This window comes from Electrophorus electricus, chromosome 19, assembly GCF_013358815.1.
Source record: "Electrophorus electricus isolate fEleEle1 chromosome 19, fEleEle1.pri, whole genome shotgun sequence".
In the NCBI taxonomy this organism is placed as follows: domain Eukaryota; kingdom Metazoa; phylum Chordata; class Actinopteri; order Gymnotiformes; family Gymnotidae; genus Electrophorus; species Electrophorus electricus.
Window position 1 is genome coordinate 12,091,864 of NC_049553.1, and position 12,310 is coordinate 12,104,173.

The window sequence follows — 12,310 nt, forward strand, 5'->3', positions numbered from 1 at the left end:
TCATGGCCGAGATTGTCAAACAGCAGACTGCTCTTAGAACCCTTTGGGACTAATCCCACATCACCCCAAGACATCACAATGGTGATGCCCCCAAAATGCCTCCCACACACACACATTACATTTAAGATATTTAGCAGGCGCACTTATCCAGAACAACTTACATAATTGCTTTGTCATCTAGTCATAGAATGTGTCCCAGCTAGTATGGTAGGTTAGAGTCCATGATACCATTGAACTATGAGACAGGAGTCAGTGTTGATAACTAGAAAAACAAATTACAGAATGAGTATAAGTGAAGTATGCAGGGCTCAATTTATCAAATATATAATATATCCTATATTTCCCCAAGAGCAGAATTGGTTGAATTTAAAATTCTCCCCAAGTAGATGAGTATTCAGTTTGTTTGTAAACCTTTGAGACTACTGTCTGAACAGCTAGTGGCGATTTGTTGCACCACTTGGGAGACCGAACAGAGAAAGGTCTCAATGCTTGTCTTCCATGAGACTTGAAAGGTGGCGTTTCAAGGTGAGCTGTACTTGAGATTGCGATCAGGCTTTGGCCATGGTCAGCTTTTTCCATTCTTGGCTTTTTTGGAGAGCATGCAGTACAAAATATCAGTTAGGGATGAGGAAATCAAAGATTGAATCTCAATTAATTAGCTTCCAAGTGCGTTTGAATGTAAAAAAAAAAAAAAGAAGAATAATTCAGAATAGTGAAATACAGTCATTAGAACCAATCAGCAACTTTTATTTTTGATCAGCGATGGCGGACTATGTGTGCTGCGGCTCGACACTACACCTACAAAAGCAGTTCTGTACATATTGTACACTTTCTTTGATGAATGTTTTTCATGGATTTTTTGCTCCATAATTTCCCACAGAGACGCACAGCAGAAAACGTGTTTGTCACAGAGAGAACATGGAATCTAGACTGGCACTGCTTTTTAAACTAAGAGCAGACTGTTGTTTTAAACTCGAGTCCTATATCACAGGCGTGCATGTGATGTGCACCTGGTGCGTTTACCTTAGGAGACTCTGGGGAAAATACTGCAGCCAGTGTTGATTTGGCTCATTAGCATCATTTGAAATGACCCTGTCTGACACTGTTTGCAAAACTGCTGTGCCCATACAGATGTCCACTGGTTTTCAGGATCATACACACCCACACTCACGCGCATGGTGATGGAGGACTAGCCCCTGCGTTTGTAATGACTCTAAATGTGTCCCACAGACCCGAGGCTGTCCATAGCCAAGCAGGACGGGAGGCTAGAGAACGGCCTGCCTCAGGGTGCCAAGCTCGGCGTGTTCGAGGGCGGCAGACCAGCAGAGCTCCTCCAGGGCCTCGCAGATGGCCATGGAGCTGGTGAGTGAGCGGTTCCCACACTGCACTTCAGCCTTCTAATGATGAAGGCGAGCAGGAAGGCTTGATGCTGAAGAAACACCTGCTTAAACACGATCATTCCAGCCCTGTCCCAAGACCTAAACTTTGGAACCAGGGAACATGTCAGAATGCAGTCTGTACCACATATTTTGACAATTTTAATATTTAATACTAATAAAGTAACTGTACTAAGTTAAATCCCTTTAATATGTTGAGAGCTGATGGTCGTTTTAAGGATGTTTCCAGTCCTCTGACCTGAAGTTTAAGTTGAATTGTGAGCCCAATTTGAGTTTGTCTTGTCTAGTCAGATGTGCTTAAATTTAGAAATCAAAGTCTGATCCAAGACCAAACTGAGTGATTGTGAGTCAACATCTTTAGTTCAAGTGAAGCAAAATCATATGAGGTTTTCAGGTACATTTGAAGGTACATCAACTAGAGAATGTCCAACATGTCAGATTTCTGAAGTTTCTAAACCACATTCAGGATCTAAACTTGGTGCTTCTAATTATCTACTGTAGAAACTTTCCCCTGTGGTGATGGTATGAGATATATCTGACCCAGAAGTCCAATGGGTTAGTTTTTTTTAGTGATTTAATTTAGACTTTTATTGTATATTAGTATCAGATGATACACATGATTAGACATTTATCATAGAAGTTAAAAAATTAAGGCTAAGGAATATTGGCCTTAAATACGATCCAACCATGCACAACCTTCCACTTTCAGTACTGGTCCTGAAAGAGCAATACGAGTTCATTACAAATTGGGCCACTGAACAGACTCCATTACAGCAGTTGGCTCAGCACGTGTTCCGCCAGCACGTTTCCTGGCTGTGCTTAAGATCTGCTGCCTGCAGAATCTGAAATGGAGGCTTGTTAGACTGATGGCATTTACTTCACACAATTCCCCCCCCCCCCCCCCCCCCCCCCAATTTGTCTGATTAGATGTCTGATTTGTTTCCTCATTCCCACTACCCTGTGCTTTTCTTAAAGATTTTATATGCAAAGTCTTAAGATTGTTATAAAACATATATATTTTTGTAAATCAGAACACTGTGACAGTAGAATTTGAATTTGCTGTAAGCAAAAGACAACGACTTGTCAAAATTGAATTGACACTAATGCGGTGGTTGAGGGTGGGGTGCAATACATTTGTGTGCTTGGTGTGGAATATTTTCCCCAGAACTGATGGAGGTGCTTTTGTGTTTTATTTTACGTACACTGTGTAACTTTCATTTCGGGGGCAGCGTTGACCGATCACCTACCTCAGTGTGGGCCACGTTTTGCCATCTGCATTCTTAACCACAAAGTTCTGACATAGTTTTTCACTCTGTGCTTTATGGAAACACATTATATACGTATATGTAAGATAAAAAGGCTGAGGAACAAAATGTTCTGTAATTATGGCCCCCCTCGTGATTTAGCCATGCCATTAATTTTATTCTTTTGTTCTCCATAGCCACCATTGAATTCCGGGCCTCTGTTGAAGGCGGGGTCTGTTCTCAGGACCCCTCCATGAAGTCGTCCATGGTTCTGCCTGTGAAGAAATCGGTTAACTTCCCAGGTGACCTGCAGGAGAACCCAGCCAAGCCTCCGCTATTCCACAAGCAGCCGCCTGCCCTCCCCCCAAAGCCCTTCCCGCGCCCGGCCAACCACAGCACAGGTGAGGCTGAGCAGGAAGCCCTGGTCCTGTCCCTGTCCTGCTGCCAAAGTCTGCTTTATAGGAACAACTTGGGGTTTCATCATCTGGCGGACATCACCAATGGATGATTTGGAAATGAACCAAAATAGTCTTTGTAGTTCTAAAATGTGATGGTTAAACTTTGATCTCGGCCCCGATCCTGAAAATTCCCTTTTGTCTGTCCTTCACTGATCTGTAGGAGAAAGATTTTTAATTTAAAATATCAATACAGGTCCATTTGTGTCTTGGTTTTTGTTCCGTACTGTTTGTGTAATTGAATGACGTTACTGCTCTGATGACATGGTATCCTGTGGGTGGGGCCACAGTTGTAGTCGACACCCTGGCCTCCTGCTGTGACGTGTCGGACACTTGGCCCAGTTAGAAGAACGCTGTGGGTACTGAGGTCAAACTTTCAACCAGCCTCCAAGTACAGCAGTCTCCTAGGCAGCCGTTTTTAGAAACCGTGTGTTCTCGCGCACGACCCTTTCAGCGTAGATTAAACGAAGATGGTGAGGATGCACAAAAAAAACCATCCGCAGACTACCTTTAAAAAAAAATAGGACAATAAAAATAGGTTTGAAACTAGGACGTCGGCGCATTCAAAGAAATGTAGGGTTTGTTTTGTTAAGACATGAATTTCTGATGCTGTCGTCTGGTACTGTGCATCACAAGGCCCAAAACCGGTTAGAGCAGTGCATGATGGGAGGATTTAAAATAAAAGAGAAAAGGGGGAAAAGTTCTGTTTTTCCTGTGCTGGTGCCTGCAGTCATCTGAAAATTAACACTTGTACGTTTTGAAAATGTTGTTATATAATTTGTTGATGAGAGACAGCAATTTTGAATTGGCTAATTTTGTTAATGAGCCACTTGGTGTCTGTATCTGCCTCACCTCACGCTATAATGACATCATCATGGGGGAATTTTCATAATCAACATCTAATTAAAAAAAAAAAAAAGGCATTCTTCTGAAAGGACAATGCGACTGTTCGCAGAATGACCGGGTCACTACCAGGTCATCACTATCTCAATGACCGGGTTGCCAGATTGGACCAGATGTGGACCAGATGAACTGACCACTGCACTGCTCTGTACTGTTCACTATTCAGATATCCCTAGTAAAACAAAAAAGACTTCATAGCCTGCGGTTTAAAATGATCTGGAAAAAACCTACTATGCAACTAGTTTGCATACAGATTTGCACCTTTTATTCAGTGCATGAGGAAAATGTTGCAACAAAACCAGGAGCATAACTGAATTGAGAACTGAAGCTTTCACAGGCAGTGGAAGCTGCACTGTGCTGAATTTCGTAGAATAGAAATTGATGCATTCTCGTTGATCTGTTCACTCGATGCTGTGATTACGTGGGCACAGGGTTGCTGGTTGGAAAATGAATCTTGCTCTTATTAATAAGCGTAGTACACGATCAGCAACCTTGGCTCTAATCTGTGTCGTCCCCCCTGTGTGTGTGCGCGTGTGCGCGTGTGCGCGTGCGTGCGTGTGTGTGCGTGTGCGCGTGTGCGTGTGCGCGTGTGCGTGTGTGTGTGCGTGCGTGCGTGTGTGCGCGTGTGCGTGTGCGCGTGTGTGTGTGTGCTCAGAGCCATGCCAGACCCTCAAGCTGCCTTGCCTGCAGGGGAAGTTGTCTCCTCCTCTCCCTCCTAAGAAAGTGATGATCTGCGTGCCCTCCGGAGGCCTGGAGCCACCCGTCTCTTCGCCCAGCCCCCTCGCCGTCTACCCCCAGAAGTGCGCTCCCATGATGCACCACCACGGTCACCCCCACCAGCTGCAGTATGGCGGCGTCCCCAGCCGCATCATCGAGGAGCTGAACAAGACGCTAGCGCTGACCATGCAGAGGCTCGAGAGGTGAGTAGATGACTCTAAAAAAGACATCTGCGTGGTGGGAGAGGTTTATTTATGTTCTAGAATTTTAGCAAAGCACTTGTGTGTGCGCGTGTGCTGTGAGCATCCCAGTCATGAGACAGTTTGGTATAATTTAAGGTTGACATGAATACAGCATTCATATGACCCAACAAACCTGAATCGTTTTGCTCAAAATATCGCAGACCCGTTTAAGGGTATGTATGTTAACGTATTGCAGAATGTAACAATATTATCAGGAAAGGCTGGTAAACTGGGTGAGTGGGACTTTCCGTCATTCAGCCAACAGACACCAGGAACCATCTGCCATGTTTCTGCCCTCCGCCTCGTCCTTCTTGTGTGTAGAAATGCCTTGAAGCAGATCAGTTTGGACTTTTGTGGCCCTGAGGACAACAGCACCACCTACAGGTCATAAGAAAAATCCGGATTCTCTAAGATGGGCTGATCTGATCTGCCCCAACCTGTAGGTTCACACAGAGTGCTTGGACGCGCCACGCACGGTGACCGTCTTCCTTGGTTAGATGTGTAGCACCGCCTTCCTGCCATCCGCATTCAGTACAATCGCAACACTCTGCCTATAAAAATGTGCAACTTGAAGAAAGTACATGGAGGACCACAGCAGAGAGAACCATAGCAGAGAATTGTTTAATCTAGTCTGCTCATACCCAGAAAGAACCTCAGACGGTCACCGAGATAGCCGACATCCGTTGTGTATTGAAAAGCTTGTGTGCTTGTATTATTTATTGATTGATTGCATCTGGGTTTTTGGTGTGTTTTTTTTTGGCAGGAATAAAACGCATTTCATTCCAATAGGCCTTTATTCTTCATTCTAGTCATGTAGGCCAGAGTGCATAAATAAATGAGATGAATAATATAGAACATTTAACTTAATACATGCAGCGTGTTGATTAATACCGCTTGATTAGAGAACAGTAAGGTAGGTGTTATAAATTAACAAGCCCCTCTAACAGAGCCACTGGGCCCAGTCTGTCCCCTCAGTCAAACGGTCCCGAACTGCCACTGAATATTACTGCAGTATAATATAACAATTCTGTCCATATGGTGCAGGCATAAACACACCATTTTCACTGCTAGAGTGATGACGGAGATTAGTTTAGTTTATTTGGGTACATTTAGTTTATTTGGGTACACACTCTCTCTCTCTCTCTCTCTCTCTCTCTCTCTCTCTCTCTCTCTCTCTCTCTCTCTCACACACACACACACACAACACTCTCTCTCTCTCTCTCTCACACACAACACTCTCTCTCTCTCTCTCTCACACACAACACTCTCTCTCTCTCTCTCTCACACACAACACTCTCTCTCTCTCTCTCTCACACACAACACACTCTCTCTCTCACACACAACACTCACTCTCTCTCTCTCTCACACACAACACTCACTCTCTCTCTCTCTCTCACACACAACACTCACTCTCTCTCTCTCTCACACACAACACTCACTCTCTCTCTCTCACACACAACACTCACTCTCTCTCTCTCTCACACACAACACTCACTCTCTCTCTCTCTCACACACAACACTCACTCTCTCTCTCTCTCACACACAACACTCACTCTCTCTCTCTCACACACAACACTCACTCTCTCTCTCTCACACACAACACTCACTCTCTCTCTCTCACACACAACACTCACTCTCTCTCACACACACACACACAACACTCACTCTCTCTCTCACACACACACACACAACACTCACTCTCTCTCTCACACACACACACAACACTCACTCTCTCTCTCACACACACACACACAACACTCACTCTCTCTCTCACACACACACACACAACACTCACTCTCTCTCTCACACACACACACACAACACTCACTCTCTCTCTCACACACACACACACAACACTCACTCTCTCTCTCACACACACACACACAACACTCACTCTCTCTCTCACACACACACACACAACACTCACTCTCTCTCTCACACACACACACACAACACTCACTCTCTCTCTCACACACACACACACAACACTCACTCTCTCTCTCACACACACACACACAACACTCACTCTCTCTCTCACACACACACACACAACACTCACTCTCTCTCTCTCACACACACACACACAACACTCACTCTCTCTCTCACACACACACACAACACTCACTCTCTCTCTCACACACACACACACAACACTCACTCTCTCTCTCACACACACACACACAACACTCACTCTCTCTCTCACACACACACACACAACACTCACTCTCTCTCTCACACACACACACACACAACACTCACTCTCTCTCTCACACACACACACACAACACTCACTCTCTCTCTCACACACACACACACAACACTCACTCTCTCTCTCACACACACACACACAACACTCACTCTCTCTCTCACACACACACACACACAACACTCACTCTCTCTCTCACACACACACACACAACACTCACTCTCTCTCTCACACACACACACACAACACTCACTCTCTCTCTCACACACACACACACAACACTCACTCTCTCTCTCACACACACACACAACACTCACTCTCTCTCTCTCACACACACACAACACTCACTCTCTCTCTCACACACACACACACAACACTCACTCTCTCTCTCACACACACACACAACACTCACTCTCTCTCTCTCACACACACACAACACTCACTCTCTCTCTCACACACACACACAACACTCACTCTCTCTCTCTCACACACACACAACACTCACTCTCTCTCTCACACACACACAACACTCACTCTCTCTCTCTCACACACACACAACACTCACTCTCTCTCTCTCACACACACAACACTCACTCTCTCTCTCTCACACACACACAACACTCACTCTCTCTCTCTCTCTCTCTCTCTCACACACACACACACACACAACACTCTCTCTCTCTCTCTCTCTCTCACACACACACACACACACTCACACACACACACACACAACACTCACTCTCTCTCTCTCTCACACACACACACACACACAACACTCACTCTCTCACACACACACACACACTGACACACACACACACACACACACTTTCGCTATGGCGTGGGTGTGAATAATAATGCTTGTCAGATATTTTTGAAAGGATTGGTGGTTGTTTGCTCGATACATTAACTGGGTGTTTGTAATTCGGTTCCTTTCGGTCTGAACTGAAGCAGGAAAAAGAATGTACGTTTTGGTCCTCGTTTTTTTACATTCACACTCGTACGTACCACCAGACCCAAAGATGTAAACAGCCATCATGTAGAAATGGCCACATTCTTATTACGGCTTTTCGAAATATTTTGTCACAACTATAATGATACCAACCGAACTTTGAAAACAAAGCGTCATGTTCCAGCGTTGTCCAATGCCCTACATGTGTACTGGGTTTAACACTTCAAACAAGCTTACCAGAATTTGTTGGAAGGTGGAATGCGCTTGTGCGTGTGTGGTATGATGTTAACAATCAAATGAGGCAAATTTAATATCCTATTAAAGCTGCTAGAGGCCAATTCTGCTAGCCAATGCCATGTCAAAATGACATGGCCTGTAATGTCAGAATGAAGCCTGATCTTTGGCTGTCCTGTCATGGAGACGGAATGAGATGCTCACCGCTAGCTTTGCTCTCCTTTCGTGCTGGAATGAGGGCAGGCCACATCAGTAACATGCCGGTCTGATTAGCCATTCTGAGGACTGTCTCTCTCTTTTCCTCTGCCAGTGCCCTTCTGATGCTGGCCTGTCCACAGCTAAAGCCTGCTGCATAACACACCAGAGATCCTCTTCAAACAGGGAGCAGGAGAGGGGAATTCATTCTGGAATCAAAGCATGAACGCGCTCGTCACATGTCCATGTGGTGCACGGTCATGTGACTTCCTGCCGAGGCCCTCGGGTCCAGAGCGGCGCGGTAGCTTGTGCATCCCTGTACCCCTGCCGGATACCGGCGGAAACCCTGTATGGTTTTCGGAGACGGGGTCACTGAGTTTTCGACGCGTTTCTGTGCTCGGAGCCTGCAGTTGTCTGGTCACCCTTGCTGGTGGCTGGTGATCACTGCATTGGGTTACGTTGTCACCATGTTCATGTATTTCATTGTGATCACAATTCTGGCAATGACTGTTTGCCTGCTTTGATTTTTTATTTTATTTTTTATTTTTTGTTGCACATTACAAATACATTCTGAAAGCCTCAGGTTTAACTCCAGCTGTCTGTAGTTCCATGTAGAACTGATCCGTTGTAGACATCAGACGTGTCTGGATTCTTGTTTCTCGTACGCTGTGTTTCAGGAATTTACTTCTGCCCTGCTCTTCTAGTCGGGGATGGTGCACATGAAGATGCATCACATCACGTTAACGCTTTTCCAATATTCACACAGAGTGTCATCACATAATTCTTTAGAATGAAAATAGTGATTACTGCAGAAATGATGCTTAACATGTTTAATATATAGATATTATACAAAGTGTGTGTGTGTGTGTGTGTGTGTGTGTGTGTGTGTGTGTGTGTGTGTGTGTGTGTGTGTGTGGTTGGAGGTAATGCACACCTACTCTGAAACTATGTGGTCATACATTAGTAAAGGCCCTTCCGGAGTGATCTAGTCCTGTTATAGTAACACCACTGTGTGTAGAATGTCACACCATCAAGGAACCTTGTGCCTGTTGCATTTCAGAACGGCGCTGAAGAATTTAAGGACTGAGAGGTGTCTGTTAGCCTGAGTTGTAAGCGTCTAATCAGGAGCGCCTTTTCTGTCTCAACACTCTCGTACCTTCCTTTTCCTGGCAGTTCCGCACTGCATTCTGGGCCATGTAGTCTTCTGGAGGGCAGGACGATTCCCACGGTGGTGATTGACTGTGAGGACGACAAAGAGAACATGCCCAGCGAGTCGGACTACGAGGACCTGCCTAGCATGTACAAGGACGAGCTCGAGGAGGAGGACGAGGAGGATGAAGAGGATGACGACTCTCTTTTCACAAGTTAGTGTGCACTGTGTGAGAGTGACCCTAACGCATCGCGTGCATGGTTTTCGCTCTTCTGCATCAGCCGGTGACATGCAAGCCAGCTGAGCTCAGGCCTTTGGTGAGCTCACTCGAACATCGTTCAGTGGAAACTTAGCGTGTTTTACGTCAGAATCGGTGGAACTGCCGCCGTCACTCATGACCGGAGGTCCTTCCCAAAATGCCCAGGGATTTTCATACTCTAGTACACACTGAGCATGTGAAACCAAGTTGGGCAGAAGATCTGGGCACTTCCTTCTCTCCCTCTGCCTGCAGGTGGTGCTCTGGAGGCTACAGTACGGGTGCATTGTGACTGTTAACAGGTCCTGCTGAGGTTTTTTGAAAGTGGATATTTTTAATCTCGTGTGTGTGTGTGTGTGTGTAGGTACTTTAGCCTTGAAGGTGTTGAGGAAAGACTCCTTGGCTATAAAGCTGAGTAACAGGCCGTCTAAGAGGGAGCTGGAGGATAAGAACATTCTGCCCATGCAGACGGATGAGGAGAGACACGAGTCCAGACAGCAGATTGGCACCAAGCTCACACGGTGAGTGTGCGTGTGCACATGTGTGTATATACACACACGCACGCACGCGCGCACACACACACGCACACGCACACATATTCAGTTACCCAAAACCACAAAGACGTGAGTTTCCTTGTCACCATCAGAGACCAGGGGCTGCATCAGTCCTGATCGCCCAGCAGCTGCAGCATGGCACGCGCTTTGGTAAACCAGTTTGAGGGAACTCGGACACCTCCCACTGCCTTTCATCCGGTGTGCGCTCTCCTGTCTGTCTGTCTCACCTTCATGTCCTTTCTCATACTTTCTCTCCCTCTCCCTGACAGTCTCTCTTTATACCCATCAATGCTGTCGGTCTCTCTCTCTCTCTCTCCCCCCCCCCCCCCCCGCTAGTTCTACCCTTATGGTGCCCTTTATTCTTCTTACCCCCACCCCCAAACGTCCTTCTCTCACACACTTTCCTGTGTGTGTGTGTGTGTGTGTGTGTGTGTGTGTGTGTGTGTGTGTGTGTGTGTGTGTGTGTGTGTGTGTACACTATGCTACCCATAGTTCATAGCTCACAGAGCACCATGCACTACTGTAACGTGGCTCCTCTGCTGGCTGGCCTCTGCGGTCTGTCTGAGAGGAGCATGGCTGAGTGTTGTGGACTCCAAGATCTGCAGTAATCATCCCACATTCTGGATCAAGAGTTTGGAATCATGGGGTGTATTGTCTCTTGACTCTCTCTCCCCCCCTCTGTCACACACACCACACACACACACACACACACTCACTCAATCACACTCACACACACACACACACACTCACTCAATCACACACACACACACACACACACACACTCACTCAATCACACTCACACACACACACACACACTCACTCAATCACACTCACACACACACACACACACACACACACACACTTTCTCTCCCTGTATGCTTTTCACAGTCAGTGACTCATCATGGTGGCAGTGTGGCCTTGGCTATTGCCAGCTGAACTCAATCCAAGCTTTCCAGTGCAGTTTTCCTCTCGGAAGTCTTCGGAGCGCTGAAGGCAGTGAGGAAAGGCAGGGGACTGGATCAGTGGCTGGATGTCAGCAGACGTGTTCAGCGGGTGTTAAAATGGACCTTTAAGAAACATTTTGTTTCTTAAACACGGTTGGCAAAAGATAAGGGTCTTGCTAACTGCTAGGTTTAAAGTTTAATTAAATCGGCTAAACCTGACCTGCAGCAGATATCATTTAGAGACATTAATTCCAATTCAGAGGGAGCGAGAAAGCTGTTAAAAAGATGAGGGTTTTTCTGAAAATGTAATAAACTTGCTGAACAACAATGCTGACAATAGAATTTTTAAAGTCTTGATGGATATTTGATGTGTTGTGCAATTACTGCTGAGATTTACGGTCATTTGACAAGCTGACGATTAAAGGATATTTCAGTGCACATGCCTAAACGGGGAGTCAGGATGGGGGGAGTGGAGAGAGGGATTTCTGTATGTCTGGCACCCATCCTCCTCCTCCGGGACAGCTCTCATACATCCAGAGCTTTCACAGAGCAGAGCAGCCGATCACTCGAGGGCTGCGTACACACACACCAGCACGTGTCCTCTATCTCCACGGCGATAACCAGCCATGTGAGGCTTGATGAGGAACACTGTCCAAGGACAACAGCAGAGCTAGTGATGCTGGTGGTGTGTGAGAGCATGGGTGAGCATATGAGTGTGTGTGTGTGTGCGCGTGTGTGTGTGTGTGAGAGAGTTGGGATGCATGCGTGTTCCTGAGTGTGTGTGTATACTGTGTGTGTCTCCTCTGCTGTGTGACACACACAGTTCCAAGGATTTGTGTGTATTTGTTCATCACCACAAAGTTT

The 12,310-nt window shown here is 46.2% G+C and overlaps 1 protein-coding gene across 4 annotated transcripts in view; it reads left to right on the forward strand.

Moving 5' to 3' along the window:
* The window catches only part of LOC113582973 (phosphatase and actin regulator 1-like), a 51,275-nt gene that overhangs the window by 28,711 nt on the left and 10,254 nt on the right, over nt 1-12,310 (forward strand). For all 4 annotated transcript variants that reach the window (XM_035519990.1, XM_035519991.1, XM_035519988.1 and 1 more), the window contains exons 4-8: nt 1,231-1,362; nt 2,839-3,042; nt 4,655-4,919; nt 9,716-9,906; nt 10,313-10,469. In XM_035519990.1, the coding sequence (XP_035375883.1) occupies nt 1,231-1,362; nt 2,839-3,042; nt 4,655-4,919; nt 9,716-9,906; nt 10,313-10,469 (949 nt within the window). The remainder of the gene's footprint in view (nt 1-1,230; nt 1,363-2,838; nt 3,043-4,654; nt 4,920-9,715; nt 9,907-10,312; nt 10,470-12,310) is intronic.